This window comes from Haliaeetus leucocephalus, unplaced genomic scaffold (assembly GCF_000737465.1).
Source record: "Haliaeetus leucocephalus isolate CR32 unplaced genomic scaffold, Haliaeetus_leucocephalus-4.0 Scaffold932, whole genome shotgun sequence".
NCBI lineage: Eukaryota > Metazoa > Chordata > Aves > Accipitriformes > Accipitridae > Haliaeetus > Haliaeetus leucocephalus.
The window spans coordinates 15,957,144-15,977,962 of NW_010973368.1; the positions used below are offsets into that span (position 1 = coordinate 15,957,144).

Sequence of the window (20,819 nt, forward strand, 5' to 3'; positions counted from 1 at the left end):
GGCACTGTGCCGCTCCAATTCAAGTTTGGGGCTGGAGCTGGCCCCCAGCCAAGGGGCAAGCAACGCCAGGTTGGCGGCGAGGCGGGACGGGGGCCCTGGGTACCGCCGGGGCCCCTGGGTTTGGTTCTGTACCACGCAAACGCCCGTGCAATAAATGAATAATAGCAATTTTTTCCTGGGTCTGAGGTTTGTTTGCTTTTGCTTTTTCTTGGACAGTGAACCCGCGCCTTGAGAAAATAAGCGAAATGGTTTTAATATCCATGCCACCAGTGAGGCAAAGGCAGTGCATCTAATCTTAATCTATATTGTTTGGACTTTTGTTCGGTAAATCAGCTGTAAGAAAGAATACATTTCTTCTTTGAAGTCCGTTCCCCGCCCCTGTGTACAAGTGTTACTTCCTGCCCTTCTACTCTCCCGGTAGCGCTTCCCTTTCCTGTTTTGGTTATAAGCCTTCATAGAGACTCCTGGTTTGTCTCCCTGCCAAATTTGTCTTCTGCTCTGTAATCAGGTGAAATAGCCTATTTGGGTTTAAGCACACGTGCTGGATTTGAGCGTATACTCCTGCAGGATTACCTGACCAGGTCTTCCTTGATGGCAGGCACGTAAGTATCTGGGGACTGGGCAGGATGGCAGGGAATCTGTTGACCAGGGTTAATGTGACTGGATGGGACGGAGAGCATGTATTGTCATAAACGCAGAAGGTCTGGGGTTTGGTTATAGCCTCACAGGATAATCTATAATTGTATAAAATGGTAATTAAGCTCTTGCAGCAACGCTGCATTAATGTGCATCCCCTGGCAGTGAGGGAGAGGCTGACTTGATGGAGCGAGCCTCCTTCATTCCTGGTCTGCCTCCGTCGGCTCCAGGGGAATTGTCACAGGTTTATTTGCATTTCTTTTGGGATTGAAGGGAAACCAAGGCAAAGCAACGCCAGCTTTAATGAAAGATCTTTATGTTGATTTCCTGTATTCACATATGAGTCTGCCTCTCCTGATTATTGGTTATGATTATGATCTTTCAAAGCCGTTGTTTAAGGTATTGTTCTCCTGAAATACGGATATGGCTGGCCCGTGAGTGAGAGCCCTCAGTCATGTGTTTTCACTTGACAGTTCAGTTTGGGGTTTTGCATAATGAGTATTTTACGAGCTTAGTTACTTCTTGTTTTTATTTCTGTAATTTAAGGGTGAAGGGAAATAGTTTATATTAATAGGAACCTGATCTAGTCAAGCTGCTTATTTACAGTTTTTGACTAATTGGGTTCATAGTGTTTCCCCAGGCCATTTACTTGATTTAGTTTTAGGAACTTCTAAACATTTAGTTGACATTTATTTTTAGGAACTCCCAAAGTATATCTTCAAGGTGGCATGCAAAGTGAACCACACTTCACTGCAGAAAGAAATGTTGCATGAATTAAAGCGTTAATGGAGCAATGGAGTTTCTCCATTAGGAGACAGCAGTGACCGGACCTTGTTGGAGCAGGTGGAAGCTGAAGGGAAAGTTTCCTGGAGCACGACATGGCTCTGGGAGTCCAGCTGCCTGGCAGCGATGGCACTTCTCTGAATCACTACACTTCCGCTGTGAAGTGCCGCTTGCAAAGCGGTTCTCTTAAAGCATTTTTGTAAGATGTTGAGTTGAGATACTGATGACTGGAGTTCCCCTTAGAATCATTTGAATTCTTACGCTTCAGTTTGCAAAACATACCAGAATAGTGATGGGTTAAAATTAATTCCGCCACGTAGTTTCAAAATCTCAGCAATGTAAACTAAGCAGATGTGCCAGCTTAGAAGGGCATCAATCTGCGGTCACTCAGCTGGCCCTAAATCTCCACTGGTTGGCGGATGTGCTATTTAAGTGCTGCGGTGGACACCGAAAAGGTCAGGGCGCTCTCCTGACTTTCACTGGCAGTGCTGAGGACTGAGCTGTTCAGGCCCGACAGTCAGGCCCAGGTGGACCATCTTTTCCACTGCATTATTGTTTTGCATACTTTATTTTTTATATTTCTACTCACTTCTCCCATGCTCAAGAGCACTGAGGGGTGACAGAAGGTTATGCAAGTTTCTCTGGCCATGCCAGGATTGCATGCATGTTCCCAAATTTAGCAACTCATCTCCCAAAGTCCTGGCTTAGTGTGAGACCTGGGTGCTTCATGAACTGTGTCTTTTTTTGGTTTCCAGCTGAAGTGTCTGCAATGGATGTCTGCAACAAATACTGGACATGGCAATTCCCACTGGGTATGCCAATGTAATAAGGGAGAATTCAAATGAATGTCTCATTGCTAGCAGTAAGACTAACTCTTAAATACTCTTCCTTGTGGAGGTGAACTGGTGTTCACCTTACTCTTGTTAATCCTGTAGGTACCAGTATTTCCATTTCCTGCTCTGTAAAATATGTATTTATCTTGCAGGTGTGTCATGACTTTATTTAACAGCATCAGTCTTTTTGAGAGCTGCTTATGAAGGAGGCTTTGTATTTGTACTATTTTCTTGTAATTATTTAATATTAAACTGTTCAGATGCTGGACTTTAACAGTGGAGAAAGGTGATGGCCAGGCACCTGCAGCAGGTGCTCAGTGCAGAAGGCTCATCTCCTGCTGGTGATGCAGCCAAAGCCCGACACCAAAGGCAGGTCTTCAATGCGTACATGCAAGCTGAGCAGGAAACCAAAAAATAGCAGCTCCCCTGGGAACCGGGTTTCACTTCAGGCTGACTGGGGCAAGGGCAGCACTGTCGTGGAGGTCTCTCTGCAGAGGCAGGCGATCAGGAGTGAGTGCAAATTGAGGCCTTCTGACCACTGGGTCCATGGGTTGGTTTTTCAAGGGGTCCCAGGAAATGGGATTCAGAAAAGCAAATGGAGATAGTGGTTGTGGCATCTCCATATTATATATGGAACTGTGACTGGTATTTTCCTAAATGTCCGCTAGAAAATATTCAGGCATCTGCACATCACCGAGGATTGAAAGCATCTATCAAGATGTAAAGTCCCTATGGGTTTCCACTGTCCTTTAGTTTGATCAGTGGCTAAATGCTGTTGTTCCACTGTCAGGTTTTGCTGCGTTGCTGAGGAAATAAGTTCTTCAGTGGTCTGGGACAGAGGTGGGGTGAACGAAGGTGACGCCGACTGTCCCGTGCGTTTGGTTGCGGAGGGAAGTAGACTTTGAAGAAGGAGGTCCCAGAAGGAGTCACAAGCATGACTGACGTTGTGTTGGAGAAATGAGGCTCCTAACAAGAAAAGAGGTCATGAGCAAAGCTGGCAGTGAATCTCTGCTGGGAGGGCTGGAGAGCCACTGCCCTCCAGCAAGTTTTATCTGTAATGAGCACAGATCTCAGATATGATCTGTATGAGCCCAGATGACCTGACTGACTTGTGGTCAGAGGGTCTCCCAGGTTTTTGTTTCTGTAAATCCAGTTGTCAGGCAGAAATGTCCACCTTTTCCTGTAAAGATAACTACTGCAACACTTCCCTGCATCCCAGTCATTATTATATTTGTTGTAGTGAAACCAATTAAATTGTTTAGCAAATTAGTCTTTTAGGGTTTGCAATACACTTTAAATGCTACAGGAACATGACTTGTAGCTTATTAATTTTGAAGTTAAGACAGATACGTACCGCACAGACAACGCATCTCCGTATACAGTATTTTGTATTTACATTAGCTGTTTAAGCTGACATTGAGAGAATTCTGTTGGCTTCATCAGTCAGCATCTATTTCTTGTATGTCAGGTTTAACCGCACAACTGTGACTTTCTGCAGGCAGACTCAGAGGACAAGTAGAGTGAGAAGCATTAATGGGCTTGTGAGTTATCTTGCATGTTCTGTGTGCTGAGGGTTTGTTCCCAGGTAGGAAAAGCCTTGGGCAAAGTAGTATTAACAATTTCTGACACCAATAAGGATGGTTAGGTCAGTCCAAAATACTTTTTAATTATTAATCATATATAGTGTGTGTGTGGAAAATGGATGGGAAATAGAAAATAAAAATAAAGTAAACGTTTGTGAAAGTAGCTGTTTTGCATTTCGTAAGAATACCAGAAGGCAGCTTGTTTGAAGGTGAGAGAATCATGAGCAGCTTGAAACAAGGTAGATCTGTAATAGGTTCAAAACGTGATAGCTTGATTTCTGTCAGGGGAGCTTTCACAGTTTATGCTAAGTGAATTTCTGTCCCAAGGAAACAGTTGTGTCTGTAAATATAAAGGATAGTGGAAGTCTCCTGGTCCAGCTGGCTTTCTGGAGTAGAGCCCACAGAATTAGGTGTTTAACCCTGAAGTTGGTTAGTTGTGGTCTTTTGTTACACTTCCATGAGCATGATTTGGTGACCCTCCAAAAGCTGTATTAACATTGTTGTGGCTCTAGGAGGAAGTATTTTAAATACTTTCTTACTTACTGTAATACTTAAATACCAGCCCACCCTGGAGGGGTGACCTCTGGGTGGACTGGTGGTGGGCAGCGAGTCTGGGGTAAGGCTGGGATAACCCTGCACCATGGCAGGCTCTGCACGGGGCCGCTGGTCATAGGTGGGCTCAGTGACTCAGTACCACGTTCTGCAAAAGTTCTATTCTTAAGAAGATACCTTGTAAGCAGAGAAAACAGGTCAGTGAAGGAACAGTGCAGCTTGGCCTCTTGTCTTTTTCTCAATCTGGGACAGGAGAGAAAAGCCTTGGAGACCCTCCAGAGCCTTTCTACCAAAGACTTGCTTCCAATCGTTATGGTTTACTCCCTTTTTCCTCTCAATTCTCTATGCCAAGTCTTCTGTGGTTCAGGTTCGAGCTTTTTGCTCAAATCCATGTGGATGACCCACTGGGCTAGGCAGAGTGAAGCAGGAGGACTTTTCCCCAACCCGTGGGTCCCCTGCTCCAACCTCCACAGTAATTTCCCCCCTGTGTTTCCTCCTCCTTTTTAATTACTTGCACTCAGCCATGTAATGTCAAGCAGCCCCATTAAGTCTTGTGATAATTCACAAAAACTACAGATATTTTCCCTAAGACTCCCTGTGTTATCTTTTCCACACTCCGTTGTGGCTCTTTTTTGGCTATGAGTCCTTGGTAATCATAAATTTACTAAAAGCCAGGAAGAAAGGACTGCATTTTTCAAGTTCTGCACAGACAGAAGAGGAGAGACATTTCCGGATGAGGCCGCCTTCATTGCAGCACTGTCTCGAAGTGCAGCCTCAATGCTACCCCCAGATACTTTCCCGAATTCAGTAGTCTCTGTACCTTAACTGGTACCTTTAAGCTTGACGTGACTCATTTGAGGCTGGAAGTGCTGCTGACACCGTAGCCAGCAAAGCACGGAGGATACAGCAAACCTGTGTAGCCAGCCCAAGCATGCCACACAGCCCAGGTGCCGTGCTTGGCTGCCCACTCTCACTGGGGCTGGGCAAGAAGGGTCAAAGCTGACCCTTTCAAGAAGGGTTAACTCCAAATTAGCTAATCTGCTAATTTGTGAAGACAAATCCTAAACAGAAGAGATGGAAGACAGTGGGTCAAAATGGGTTGCACAAACCAAAGCAAACAGTATCATCTGCAAACATTTTTTTTTTTAATTTATAGTTTTGTAATATTGAAACAATATTCTATAAATCTCAGCAATGAATGCTGGATTTTAGGTACAAGCTGTGAACGAAGGATTTCCCAGTGCAGTCTGCTTCTATCAGATGTGAAGTTAAGCAGATTTGCTTTAACTTCAGGCAAACAAGTGGTCCTGGTGCAGAGGTTTGCCATCCCACAGATGTAAAGCACTGAGGAGAAAATGCTTTCAGAATAGTTAGGGGTGGATATTAGGATGGCTCTAAAGGGTTCCCTAGGAAGAGCTCCTTCCCCTCCACATATAAATAAGATGTCTTAAATCGGCCCTAGAGCAAAGTGTAGAGATTGGCGTAGATGTTATGCACAAACCTGAACAATGTTGTAATTAAGACCCCTCCGTGATGCTGGTTTTGTCTTTTTTACACATAATTGCCTATGATGGAAACCCAGGTGGATGAGTCTGACTGCTTGCATGTTGATGTAACGTAAAAAATCAATCGGGCAATTAGTAATATTTGGAAATGTATGTGAAACTTGAATATTCTCCAACGCATATCCATTTTTCAGTAACTTTTGTGTATTCTTAGGAATATAAGGCAAGTTCTAGAAGCTACATTCATGACTTTGTGTATAAATACTGATATCTGCCAGACTCTTCTCATGGAGAAGGAATGTGACTATGCACAATAGTGCAACTAAAACCCATATTTATTACCTGTTATGTGTAGTTGACATACATAAGTATCAATGGTGTATGGTCCCAAAAATAACAGAAAATTTTGCTGGAGCTTTGTGAAACCAATGTTGCTTGATTTACGTTTAAAATAATGGACTCCACTGAGAGTAATAGAGAGATTCTCACTGACCTTTGTAAGAGGAACGTTTTCTGGACTGTTTTCAGGGAAACCCCTTAAAGCAGCAGCGGGAGAGTTGTGCCTTTTGTGGGTAGGACAAGTAGAGAGTCTTCAGGCGTAAAGAGTTACACCTCCATTTAGGGTGAGACAGCAAGCTAGCAATGGGTCCCTGGGGGCATTTTAGGTTTTGAAAGATTGATGAAGTGCTTTGCAGGAAAGGATTCCCCTCGTGCTGTACTTGTTTTATGTTCCCTTCTGTTATTTCACTGGAGGCCAGATAACAGGCTTAATCCTGTTTCCATTTAAATGAATGATGAAAAACTTCCATTGACTGCAGGGAGAGCAGGGATTGAGCTTGATGTGTTGCTTTATGTTACAGTAACAATTGGTTGTCATGCATTAAATATTGCTCCTGGGGTCTACATCTATATTTCAATTGTGGGGTTGTAGAGGGGTTCTTAGCCACAGTTTTTTCTGTCATCATAGTCTGAAGGCAAAGTTGCTGTATCGACTGGAATCTGGATGCAGCATTACGAATAATGCCACTATAAGGCCCTCGTGTGTAGGGTTAAGTGTGTTCTCTTTGTTGTAAGTAAGGCTAATTTAATTAATTTTGACTTATTAAGGAGCCCATGGCAATTGTGGGTTCCAAAATTCATCTGAAATGGGGACAATATTTGGTCCCAGGCTTGCTCTGATGAAACCACAGTACAGTGAGACTTGCAGCGACCAGCAAGCCCTGAGGAGAAGGACCCGGGTTCACGCTGGCTGAGTGTGACCCTGCCGGGGACCGTGTTTTCTGGGAGCCCGCAGGCTCCCTGGCCAGGGGGTTGCTGTGGCCCCAGGCAGCTGATGCTTCCCCCACCGCTGGGGCTGGAGGTGGCACGAGACGCCTGGTAGCACAGGCAGGCGGGCACCCTCCAGCCACAGGACCGCACGGGAGAGTATTTGTAGCCATTCCACTTCCACATGGCAAAACTAATCCAGTGTACTTGCTTCTTTGCTGGTGCGTTTCTCTCCCATCCTCCCCATCCGTGAATCCGAGTGAGCAGAGTGAGCATCCCCGGGCAGGTGTGAAGGATGCAGGCAACGCCGCTGCTGCCGCCAGACTGCAGCTCTTGCACCAGTTGGAGGATTAGGCAGGCTGGAGCGAGCTCAAATCCCTCAGCTGCTAGTGTCAGACACAGAAAAGCTGCCACGAGACATTAGCTTACCTTAAAAAAAAGGGATGGAGAGGTATTTGCTGGGTAAGTACATCAGCAAAGGCGCAGCTGTTCTCCAGGTATCTCACATAACAAAGCAACAGCAACTGGTGGATGAGCTTGGTTTTATAAATTCTGAAGAATATAAATAAAATAATGTTTAATCTTTCTGTTCTGAATATATTTCTCCAGTAACAAGAGTCTAGCTCTTTCCATGCTATGTAATGAAAATACACTTTATTCTGAATTTTCTTGCCTTGTTCTTTATGGAGATGTTTGCCAACGTCGCTGCTCCCTCTGTAAACACCATGAAGTGTTTTCAGGGTCTTACCCACAGCCTGGAGGACGTCTGTGGGCTGCCTGGAGGCTGTGCAAAGTGACTGATAAAACAAGCCAGCGTCAGTAGGCTTTAGTGTACAATGGGGGATGCATCTACCTTGGAAATCTTTTTGAGACCCACAAATCAGAAAAGATTGAAAATTGCTGCTGTAATCTACCCAGATCCTCTTAATACTTACAGTAACGTGCTCCCTTTCATTGAGATGATGACAGTGAGAGGGTTGGGTGGGTTTGGGTTTGCAACAGTTAGTATAATTTACAAGTGGTGTAATTTGGTGCTGTGGCAGTGCAGGGATATGGTTTAGCACCACCCAGGATCTTCTCGTGTATTTGTGTGCAGGTAAGGCGTTACTGAGGCAAAATCAAAACAAAGAGGTATATGCAAGAGAGGGAAATAAGGGATTTGTGTGCAAAGCAGATTACTACTTGATATTGCATTGCCAAAAATTATTTAATACAGCTTGGGCTAGGGAAGGGAGGTATATATAAATATATATAGGTCTAAAGTTAATAGGACGGTCATGAACTTAAGATCTTTACAGGACATAAATTCTAACAGTTTTATGTAGGCATGATGTGCACTATTTGCTTGTTGGATATCCCTGTTACATTTGAAGATGTCACATCTCCAAAATTTGGAGAATTCTTTTTTTTCTTCATATAAGAAATTCTTATTTCCTCTGGTGTAAGAAAAGTGGCTGGGAAGTCAGGAGAGCAGGGATTGAAATCCTGATCCATATTGACATGTCACCTCAACAGTATTTGCCAGTAGCGTTTCTTGCACATGAAAGGTGTGTTTTAGCATGAATCTAGTATATGTATATTAGTCACAAATATGCAAGCAAGAGGTAAAGAACTGATGAATTTCTGTGAATCTACAGAACAAAAATAGTTCTACATTAATGCTATACAAAATAATGGCTATTTACTTTAACACTGAAATGCAGACATTCATGGATTCCCCTTTCCCACTTTCTTTGCGACTAGGATGAAGGAAAAAAGAGTTCCTGTGTGCTTTGCACCGTGTATTCTGGGACTTCTAAGTGCGTCAGTGGGTCTGGGTATTAGGCGTCAGCTGGATTAACGTAATTGATTTCTTCAGTTTACCTAACGTGGCTTTTGGTTCAAGGTCTGCTTGCTTCCAGTTTTAAATGTGTAACTCAGCTGTGGATGTCACGTTTATTTTGTCAGTAAGCTGTAAAATATTGGTAAGTTTTCATGTAAATGTGAAAGGCTTCATTTGCCAGCAGGTACATAAAATAAATGGAGCATTCATACTGTTGGACAGTTTTCACAACGTTTGTGTGAAACAAGTTATTCCTCAGGGCCTAATATTTTTATATAAAATAGATTATCAGTTCAGAACAGCAGCATACTGGAGTTTTTTAAGTCCATGAACACATACATGCCAGCTTTAATTTAACAGGCAGATTGCATTCAAAGGATTAGCAGATCTCTTACAAAACATATGTTGCAAGTAGTTCTGATAATTTCTGTTGGGTTTTTTTTCCTTTAGATATTTTCAGTAGTAGGCAGCAAATTCACTGGTCTTTTCTCTGATTTTGTTGTTTTTGCTCTCCAGTGAACAGAGTATTTGCCAAGCCCGGGCTTCAGTTATGGTCTATGACGATACCAGTAAGAAATGGGTGCCAATCAAACCTGGACAGCAGGGATTCAGCAGAATCAACATATACCACAACACGGCCACTAACACCTTCAGGGTAGTTGGAGTTAAACTGCAAGATCAACAAGTGAGTAACTGTATCGAGTTTCCTGTAAATTAACCTTTGATCTCGTTTGATACCATCGGTTCTATACTTAATGTAGTCTAGCAACATTTCCTGCTCCCTGCAAGGTGCCTATGAGTCTGTTTACTCCAGTCATTCAGATTTTGTATAATTTTTTGCACACAGAATGTATCATAATTTATTACTGCTTATTTGCAAACAAAACTTTTGGTAGATGCCAGAGAGATTTTAATGTTATTTTTCGCCCCTCCATTTTTCCTTGTGAAATGAGTCTTCATTCATTCTGCAGGTTTTGCTCTCAGCTCCCCCGAACTTACTTTTTGCTCATTTTTAGTACTACATAAAAAAAAAAAAAAAGAAGAAATCAATCATTCTGCACTGCCATCTTACAAAGCGTGATTGTTATATTGCTGTGAGAAGTTAATTAGTTCCTCGTAATGCATTTTAAAATCCTAGGTGCACACTGTGATCTGATTTACAGCAGCCTAAGTCTGCAGGACCTCCCTGGGTATTAAAGGAGTTATATGGGATTTAGATAATCGGAACTGGGGTCGGACGCCCCTCGGCCACCAAAGCACAGTGCTCAGCCTGGAGCTGCCGTGGCGTGGCTCTGGGCAGCCCGGCTCACGAGTGTGCCAGGCAGTGCGTGCCATCAGAAGCTCCATAACCAAATATCATGTTTAGACCCCAAATTACAAAAATTGACTTGGGTGGAGTAGCGGTGTTATACCATAGTGCCATCTGCATTTTAGAGCAGAAATTTCAGAGTGGGGGACTCCCTCTGCGTGTTGGCGTGAGGCCGGCACGGCAGTGGCAGCCCAGCCTGCCCAGGCTGCCTGCCTCTCGTGATCCCCTGGAGCCGTCCACCTGGCAGAAGAATCAGAGAAAAGCGGGCGATGGATTCCCTGTTGGTTCACAGAGCAGCGTTGCCTACTGGGAAGGTGTGATGAGCACCGCTGCCAGTGTGGGACGGGCAGGGGCAAGGCAAGGCAAGGCAAGCCAAGCCAAGCTGGAGAGCAGGAGCCAGGGCACCACCACCTCTCAGCTGCCACAGATGTTGGATTGACCGATCTGCTCATGGAAACGCAGATGATGTCCCTCAGCTGTCAGCTGTAATGATGCTTGGCCCAACTGGAAAAGTTAGTCCGGTTGCTTACTGGAAGTGTTAGTGACTTTGCTACACTGTCCATGTACACAGTCATCATTTTCCTTTGAAAAAGGAAAAGCAGAATAGAAATAGGTGGGGTTTTTGAACACATTGGTTTTCAGGTCCTTGCAGTGCACTTTTGAAACATCTGTCATATCTTTTGCCTTTGCTTTTATCCTTCTCAGTAGAGCAAAGGCAATACATTAATGTAGTTACATTTCAAAAATAGGAAATATTTTAAAAAATAAATGAAATCCAGTGCCGCCTTAGTTGTGAAAGCCAGTACTGCTTTGTAACACGCCATGCTAGCTGTTTATTTTACACAGTCAGCAGGTGAATGTAAATTATTTTCATGTGACTACAATCTAAGATGGGTCTGAATAGCTGGTGTAAACCAAGCAAAAGTTATAAAATCTACATATATGTGTAAGGGAGGCTATGTACTAGAGGTCTGTCTTAATAAAGTCAAATCTTGATCTGTACTTTAAACATGTTTTGCATTAACTGTAGCATTCTATTTGCTTGCAAATGTTCCCACTTATGAAGAGCCTGCATGCCATCTAAAAATCATCTCCATTCAGAAGGAAACATGTAGAAGAATATATTTTTCTGGAGTTTAAAGACTAAAAATCCTCCCTCAAACAAAAAAGTACAGGTTACCTTAGTCACTTAAAACTATCTAAAAGAAAGTATTTACCTTAAATATGATTACAAAAATCAGTATTAATGATAAATTCAAGACAGCGTAGCATAGTAGTATGAAAAGGAACATTCTGAAAGTCTCAAGATTCAGAATTTAATATATTTTATATGAGTCTCACTTGGAATCATAAGCTTGCTAGGCTTGCTAAGTATTTGCATTTAACGAGAACAAAAATGAATTTCAGTTAAAATAATTCTCTGTACAAGCCATTTCGTGCTTGCTCTCAGGTTCTGCTAAATCACACTGAAAGCAAGGTTTTAGTAAAAGCTGTTGCTTTGCCAGGAAGGCCATATTTTTCTGAAAAGGACCAATCTTCAGCTAATATGTGATTTGACATATAGTGAAACTAATGAAGCTACGCAGATTTCCAAGAGTTGAGAAACTAGTTTAAAATACGTAACACAACAATACCACAGCGGAACAATTTTAAGTTTTATTACATGCTGTTTGGCAAGGCACAGACTAGAGTAATCTTCATGACTTCATCCCTGCCTGCATTTAATGTTTCCCTTTTAATTTTTGTTGTTTTGTATTCCACCTCTAATAATCTCTCTCTTTAATTTTCATCCTTTTTTTTTTCCATGTATCTTCTTCTGTAGACTCCTTTTGTTGTCTTGTTTTCTAACCCTTTTTTGGTGCATGTTGTAGAGTTTATGATACTGTCTTCTCATTCTGCTTACCTTATCTGTGTTTATCTGCTTCTCTAGCTGACGGTGTCTAGAACGTTCACCGCAAAGAAATACGGTTTTTAGAGTGGCAGAACTTGAGCATCATTCTCACCACAGGGAAGTGGTTACCCGACTTCTTGTTGTCCTTATGTGTCTGGGTGACGTGCTCATTGTGTGCTCGCGTGCCACAGCAACGCTAAGTTGCAGACCCGTGGTACATGAATTCCACTTTCTGCTCTGCACAGACGTGCACATTTGCATAGACTCATGCTGGCCTGAGCAGTAATCTTCAGAAAACCAGAAGTAGACTTTTGAAGCTTTGAAGTAGCCACAGAGGCCAGAACTGGTTTGAAGCTAAGGCCAGATCAGTGTTACAATCACTTGACGTCATGAGCTTTGATGTTTCCTTGCAGCCTCCGTTTTGTTGAAGCCCAACAGTCACAAGCAAACAGTTTACTGTCATGTTGCGACTTGCTAGCTGTTGTAATGTAGCCTGTTGGAAAGGTGAAGTGTGTTGGCTTCAGTCACCATGCAAGAAGTTAACAAAGCTAAAAACATACAAGCGGTCCATCTTTATGGCTTAGCTGACAAGCAGTAGCTCCCCAGTTCGGCGTCCTGATCAACTAAGGGTTTAAAATTACGGTTTTACATCAAGTGATTTCAGCTCAGCATGATCTCATCACTGAAAGGCATGTGCTGAACAAATAGGCGGGGAGGAGGGTGCAAGTCTAAAGTGAATCATACCTCCCGAGGGCTTGGTGTACTGATGCGGCTGAGAAGTGAATGTAAAAACAGGGCCTTGGGGAAGGTGGGACGTTTTACATTTGCGCCTAAGCCAAAACTGAAAGGGGGACAGCATTCCTGGGATATAAACTAAACCACATTTTTTGAAAAATAAAGAACCAATTAATCACTGCTGTAACTTATTAGAAGTTGGTCAGGTTTGGGCCTGCTTACAGAAATAAAGAATCTGGCCTCAACTGTAGCAGTTTTTAGCTGCTACGCGGTATCCTTCCTGTTTTAGTCATCATATGACGGCTCCCTGTGAGAGGAGTCTGAGTGCTGGCGGTGCAGCAGACCCCAAGCTAATAATAAACTTCTGAACCATTTCATACCCTGGAGAAACAAGCAAGTGTCTTGTTCTGGTTCAATAAGAAAGAGGATGGATCATAAGACTTGCGTGGGAGCTCTTCCCGTGATCGTGGTTGTGGTTACACCTCAGCTGTGGTCCTGAGGCCCACTCAATCCCTTCTAGCCCCATTCTTGTGAGCCCTGTCAACCACCACCATCATCGCTGCTGACAACTTACAACTCAGCAGCCTACAGACTGCAGTCAAAGGGAAGGGCTTCCCGTTTTTGAGCTTTTTAGCATCCCCAAATTCCCTGCCTGCCCCAGAGAGCCTACACTTGAACCTCGGATAAAAGGGTGACGAGTTGTACTAGGTAGAAGTGAAGCAAATCTTTTTTTAACATTATAGAGATGGGAATATTGAAAGGTGTCAACATATTAATACTATGCACATCTGGTCTGTGAAAGTTCTTGCCATACAAGATCATTGAAATCCAGAATTTAACAGGGTTCAAAACAACACAGACATTTATATCAGTAACAAGGCCACTTTGTTTCGGGATAGAAAATACTAAAAGGGGTTGGAAAAGAAAAAATAAGCACATTAAACGTCATGTTTCAGCTTTTCAGACAAACTCTGGGTGAAGAGTTATAGGAAGATCTGTTTGTTATGGACAAATCCATTACTTATTTCTGGAAGATTTCCAGTAAGTTTCTGCAACTGACCTATTATAGACTACAGCTGAAGATTAAAAGATGAACTGTTGGTCTGCTCAGCATGCCAGATGCTATCTTACTGACATACGAAGCTTTAGAGTAAAGATCCCTTAGAAACACCTGTAAAAAAAATCCCTATGCTCCAAACAGGAGGACCCTCTTTATTTTAATTACTGCTCTGAAGCACTTACTTATCATCATGTGCCTTGCAGAGCCTCAGCACCATCTGTACCGGATACCTGTGTGCACCCATTCTTAACAACAGCAGGAGAACCGGCCTCTTTTTTCTGTTTTCTAGAAACATCAGCCAAAGGAGATAAAATGAAACTCTGGCTATTTTATGTTTCATTTCCCAGTTTTAAACTCTCTGTTTTCAGTTTGAAGACAAAGTATTACATGCGTAGGCATCCTGATGGTTAATGAAGGTCAACATTCAAATTCTGTCTTTATTCCACTGAAGGGATCCAACCCCCAGAAAACAGCGGATTCTCTGAGTTCCTTGAGTCAATGTTCTGGGAAGGCAAATTTTGAACTGTTCACCTGACTTCTATTAAACAATTTTTGGCATAGGTTTTTACAGTTCCTGTCTTTCATTATACAACTGCACCACACCCTCTAGTGCTCTTTGGACTTTAATAGTGCTGTCCTTTGAAACAGAAGATACTTTTAGTAGGTGAGAAATACTTGCTTTGTAAAGCCTGGTAGATCACAGTCTTTCTAAACATTTCCTTGAAGATACTAGCTGTGCCCTCCCTTGGTTAAGCTACTCCAAAGTGGTTAGAAAACTTAAAAATTGGTACATGTTAAAACTGTTGGGTTAGTAATCCAGGCATGAGTCTACTTCATGCTCCAGAGACCCCTTGAGTGTGAGCAACATTGGTACAGGCTCTCCCAGTGCTCAGAGGTAGAATGGGGGTAGTGTCACCATTTTTCAAGAGAAAAGGGCTATCTAAGCTGTCAGCTAGAAGAGTGAGTTCATGGCTTTGCTGTGACCAGCACGACGTGGTTTCCATGTCATTCTGGTTGGTGTGGGTGCCTTCCTGCGCACTATGCTGGTGAAGCGGTTCCCATTTTCAGGGGACCAACTCTTGGGATCCTGTGTACCAAATGCAGGCTGTCCTGCATCTCCCTTTGGATTGCAGGTCAGGAGTCTCTCTATAAAATGTGGCAAAAAAAGCAGCGTAGATCTGATTGCTGCCCAGTGCATTTACATGGTAACTTAATAATGATATTGGTTTGAGAGCAAAAGTCGGACCAGATACTGGATGTTCAATAACCATCAGGATAATTTATGCCTAAAGCTAGACCAAGTATTCAAAGACTATATCTGCTACATCACTGTTCAATGCTGGCTCAGGTAAGTAAATGCATTATAGAAATAGGGTATATCTGTAATTATCTATTGGTGTAATGGCTTCTTCGCTTGTTTCCATCATTTTTTATATACTAATATAGTATAGTTATCAGACACCTGTTAACTAGCTATATCAATGAGACAATGCCATCCTTCAAAAATAGGAATGTGTGAAAAACAATTTGCTCCTTATATATTAGGTGCTCGTCTAAAGTTTTTCTGCCAATTTAAATTGGCAATCCACTGAAAAGTCAAAACTCAGAGCTAGGAGTCATTCATTTTTGAAATTAGTTTTAAAACTCTGCTTTTATAATTGAGAAGAATTGTCCGTCATCTAGCAAAAATATTGTTAATCAAATTAAATATGTTGGAGTTTTTTAGATGCAATAATAGTACTAACAGAAAACTTTCCAAAGTACTGGTCAATCAGACTATGAAAAGGATGTATCGGTAGGTTTTCTGGTGTGTGGGATCCACCTGTAACAGTTAATACTGTGTACAGCATTTATTCGTTACTGGCTGTTTGTTCCCTTGCCTTCAGTTGTTGCTCCCTTCATACGAAGTCCAAGATGGTAAGACTTGCGCAGAGTGAGCTCCCAGACAGCGTGCACCAAAATGCCTCTTCCTACTCCTGTGTACCAGTGTCCAGCCCGCCTAATTTACAGATGAGCCATACAAACTAGTTTGCTGGAGGACTTCCATTGATTTGCTTTCAATGAGGACCAGAAATTGTGGGATTGTTCTGGCTCTTCGTAAAACTCCAGCCAAAATAACTTCATTTGTAGCGACAGTCTCAAATATTCAAAACCAGATTTGCTATATTTGAATAATGAACTTCAGACTTTCCCTGCTCATAATTTTAAGTTTCTCCGTCCCTGGTTCTCTTCTGCCCCCAGCATGTGTGGGCTGATGAAGAGGGAGCCTCCATTTCCTACTCCTTCCCTGTTTTCAGGTGCACTCTGCCTGTTTGTGAGAATAATTATGATTCCTTCTGTTGGCATTTTGTTTCTTAAATTTGCATCACAACAGAGTGCCATTGCCAGTCCACAGCTGGGTATCTCAGGGGTGCTGTCTCTGCCATGGGTCCTTCTGGCTTATTAGTGGTGCAGCGGACACTCCTGCCTCTCCACTCTCAGCTAGAGCAGCTTACACTTTTAGCACTGGAGGTTTCTGGTTGGATCCCAGGTGTACTGTGTAGCTGGGTGTCCCACATGCCCTGCCCAAGGATAAACAGGGCATTGTATTCAGCAAATTAAATCAAAACATACAGAAACACCCTTCTGCCGCAGTCACCCCTTACCTGGAAATTATAGCATGTACAGCAAGGGAGGAGGTGGGAGAGGAAATACTTGGTTGTCTGTTTTTGTCTTTGCCTATCTGATTCTAGAGAAAAAACTCTCTCAACATAAGAAGCTGGTGGTGATCAGGTGCATGGGAGGAGAAAAGCAGAGATGGTAAAATGAGTCACACATTTATCTGCTGAAGGGCAGGGTTAGTGCCAAGAGCGCTGTCTGGCTCTTTTTCTGACAATTGTGCATGATTGTCCCCCAAAAGATGGCAGCAGCTGCTGGCACTGGCTCCTGACATCTGTCTGCAGTATCTGCACAGCTGTATCCAGCGGAGGTGCTGTAGAAAACACGACCAGGTAATAGATTTTGCAAGACTAGCTTACAGGTCCCCGAGGCTGAATTGAACTGTTGTAAATCTCACCCCCAGATGTGGGTCTTCTGTCATCAAAACACACACTGCCTTACTGTACAGTCATGTAGGAGCTGCCATATGAATTGCCTCTACCAATTTAATTAACCTTTACCACAGGGGTGGGGTTTTTCCCCACTGAAAACAGAACTATTTTTAATCTTCACCCCTCTCTTTCAAATCACAGGTAGTGATTAATTACTCAATTGTGAAAGGACTGAAGTACAATCAAGCAACACCTACCTTTCATCAATGGCGCGATGCACGGCAGGTCTATGGCTTGAATTTTGCAAGCAAAGAAGAGGCTACCACGTTCTCCAATGCAATGCTGTTTGCTCTGAATATCATGAACTCACAAGATGGAGGTAAATTAGCAGCCACTACACTCTTTATTAATCTGTGGCATTTTACAGCTTACATTTTACATTTCAAGCACCTACTACAGTTGTATTGGATAGTATGCCATTATAAAACACGTTATAATAAAAAAAGTTGGTCTCTGGTAGACAGCCTTTAGATCAGCATTTGCTGTGGTATGAATTGTGCATGTTTTCAGGTTTTATTCGCCTTCCTTCTAATTTTTCATGGTGCCTTAATTCACGATGGGAAATCAATGGTTGTTTGGGAATGCCTCAGCAGGCAGGCAGCCCCGCTAGATTATGTGGGTCTGTGTATGTCTTGTGTTATATGTAAGATGGCAGAATATAACTTTAAATAAACGAAAGCTAGAGTAAAATTAGCAACATTTTATAAGGTAGAACTCCGTGCTGGCATTTCCAGTGTGTTGGGTGTCAGCTACAGCTGTTGGCTCTTGTGGGCCAGCTTTCAAAAAGAGGAGTGTGTGGCGTCTCGGTTGTTTCATAAGGTAAAACGCAAAGGCGTGTCCTCTGGACGTTGATTGATGTTGTTCCTAAGTACTATATTGGCTGCAGTTGAAGTTTATGGTGAAGTTTACTGTTCTGTGAAATTGTCATTGCGCTAGCTTGATGAGGGCCCAAAATAAAGTCCTGGTTTCTCAATGGAAACCGGTTTCTGGTCTGCAGTATTTGGATGAAGTACTGCCCTCAGTTACATGCCTATGACCTCTTTGCAGCTCCTGGGCTGGGAACAGAAAGCAGTTCTTGTGTGGTGTCTTTTTCCTGCAAAATACACACCACAGCCCTATTTTCCTTTTGAAAACACAGTGAGTCAAGGTTTACATCACTTGCTGTTGTCCGGGTTTCACTGCAGTGTTCACTGGCGATGGACAGCAGCCCTCTAGAGAGAGTTTGTCTCCTGACAACCTTCAATACACAAATATGTGTTACTAAAAGGTTTATTTGTAATATAAAAGTTCTTATTTTTTCTTTTGCTATTTCCGTTCATCCTATTAAGCTGACAAATGCAAAAGTCATCAAAAATCAAGAAATGACTTAAATTCTGAGCTATATTTAGAAGTACTGAGGGCTGAATTCTGCCTTCTTCAGCTTGAACTTTTTCAGCTCTAGTTGTGCCACAGCAGGAGACTTCAGGAGGAAATCTGGCCAACACTCACCAGTCCTAAATTCATGCAAGTCTGAAGAGTACAGAGCTCTTTGGCTGCTCATAATGTGCTCAACCCTTTTAGACCACCAGATGAGACTCCAAAATTTGGATACTTTGATTACGATCTTGATGTAGTCATTGGTTTAATGTCTATGATAGGTCTGCCTTTCTTCCGAAAGCCCTTAAGTTTGGGGGTTTTTTTCCATCTGTCTCTTCCCGTCAAAGGGAGTGGGGTTTTTGCAGGATTTTTAGGTTATTCCAGGGAGGTGCCTTGTGGAAACATGACTTTCAAGATGAGAATTTATTGCTTTTAGGCTAAAATGAAAGAAACTATCTTAAAGAGGTTACTTTAATTATGTTAGCTGCTCCTAGCACAGAACAACAGGTATTTTTAAGAAAGTATTTTTGAGTACTTGAAAAGCCTGTTAGACTCCTGAGAAGTTTATGAATATATAGCAAATACTAATTTGCATTTTGGGGGTATTCTTTTACTCATTTACTTAGCACACCAAAGTGTGTTAGATGCTTTACAGGCATAAGATCTAGCCCATGCTGAAAAGCTTGCATTTAAAGTTTGTAGTTGTCACACTGACAGGCATGAATTGGGTCATAGATGAAAAAATTTCCTACTTTCTTTTTTAGAAAAAAAAAATGGTCTGGTAAACATTCAGTCTTCAACAACCCCTTTTCTTTCATACATAAATGTTAGAAGTTTCAAAGATTGCCAGTTGTCCCATTCTTTACAGCTGAGCTTGTCAAAAACTGAAAGTTGGTTTAAAGGGAATTTCAGCATTTGTGGCTTTTTACAAAAACTCTGATTCTATGAAACAAATTCCCAAAATATTGTTTTTTATCAAAATTATTTTTAATTACAAAATATATTTCTATAAATATTTATCTGTAAATTTATTAGCTACAAATAGATAATAGATTATATTGAGGACTTTTATATCACCGTAAGTTTCCCAGTTACTGCAATGATCTCAGCATGCAAGTTGACAGCAAAAGTACATAATGAATATAAGCTATAAAATGTTTTTTCAGATCTGCTCTTCTAGGCTCATATAGCGCATAAGCTTTTGTGGGCATGAATTAATGCAAATAGGAATTCACACAAACACATATATCCATATATCTTTTCAGGCACAGTCACTGCCTGCATATCCATCCATTCTGCTGCCTGCGTGCTGCATTAGGGTTTGCTTTTTCATATGGAAGAATCATTAGGAAAAAAATGTATTTATTATATCTACGCATCCATGTATTAAAGTTGCTCATGTGCTTATGCAGACAGATGACAGCTTTAAGGAGTGCATTTGTACACACAGAATTGCTCACACACTAATAAAATCCTCAACCAAAACCAGAGAGTTGAACAGAGGTTCCCTCTGGCACATTCATAGTACAGAATGCCCTATCTATCTGCTAGCTCTACAGTTTGGGATATGCTATGCGCACTACTTGGGATGTGCTATTTCTAATGTTTTCTTGTTTTGTATATTCCCTGCTGAGACTTTACTGTGTTTAGGTACTGCTAATCTTCCCATAGTTGGATACAGATTCTGGCTTCCATGATTGCTTCTCCCTTCATTCTACCGCCTACTTGCGTAGACTAAAATTAATCATGGTAGACTACAGCAGAAAATCAGAGACTGCATCATATCTTCAGCAGACGTGGAGTCAGGGTACTGTAACATTTGGGAAAATAACTAGTCTTAGTCACAAAGCAATGGTGTGGGTTTTTGAATGGTGCATTAAGCTGAATTAGTTTAAAAAAATGATAGCAGTCTGTGTTTTGGGGAGTTGGAAATAATTTTTAGGCAGTGCTGACTTTCAAATGCATGAGTCACTTCAAATGAATATACAGTTATGAACTAGTGTTGAGAATTACGGTACTGTCCCACTTCTTCACAAGAGAGGCTACGATACCCGAGATCATTCACCACAGGCACTGCTATCTGTGTGCTGATTACATGGGGCACTAGTGAAAACTAAACTGAGTGCTTCGTTAAATGCCTAAGGTTAAATGGGCTAAATCAGATCCTACATCCAGCCTGTGGTAACCTGGGTTGTGTGTCAAGATCATCCCTGGATAGGGATTCTTCCAGGGAGTCTGACGTCCCAAAGTTTGGGAAAGCTGGGAGAAAACGATAACTAAAGTTGCTGTCTAGTTGTATTTCTGCAGTGGATGAACTCTTACTCTTGCCCACCGGGGGGGCTGGCCATCTTACGTGTGGCCAAATTCTCAGTGCTGTGATGGGAGCCTCTCCCAGTGCA

The 20,819-nt window shown here is 42.2% G+C and overlaps 1 protein-coding gene across 2 annotated transcripts in view; it reads left to right on the forward strand.

Annotated features, from left to right (window-relative positions):
- Window positions 1-20,819, forward strand: part of EVL (Enah/Vasp-like) — a 134,697-nt gene that overhangs the window by 47,785 nt on the left and 66,093 nt on the right. The window contains exons 1-3 of one of the 2 annotated variants that reach the window (XM_010583937.1): window positions 457-602; window positions 9,497-9,665; window positions 17,206-17,383. In XM_010583937.1, coding sequence (XP_010582239.1) covers window positions 592-602; window positions 9,497-9,665; window positions 17,206-17,383 — 358 coding nt within the window. In that variant the 5' untranslated portion in view covers window positions 457-591. Of the gene's footprint in view, window positions 1-456; window positions 603-9,496; window positions 9,666-17,205; window positions 17,384-20,819 lie in introns of those variants that run through there. The other variant, XM_010583936.1, reaches the window with a different exon arrangement.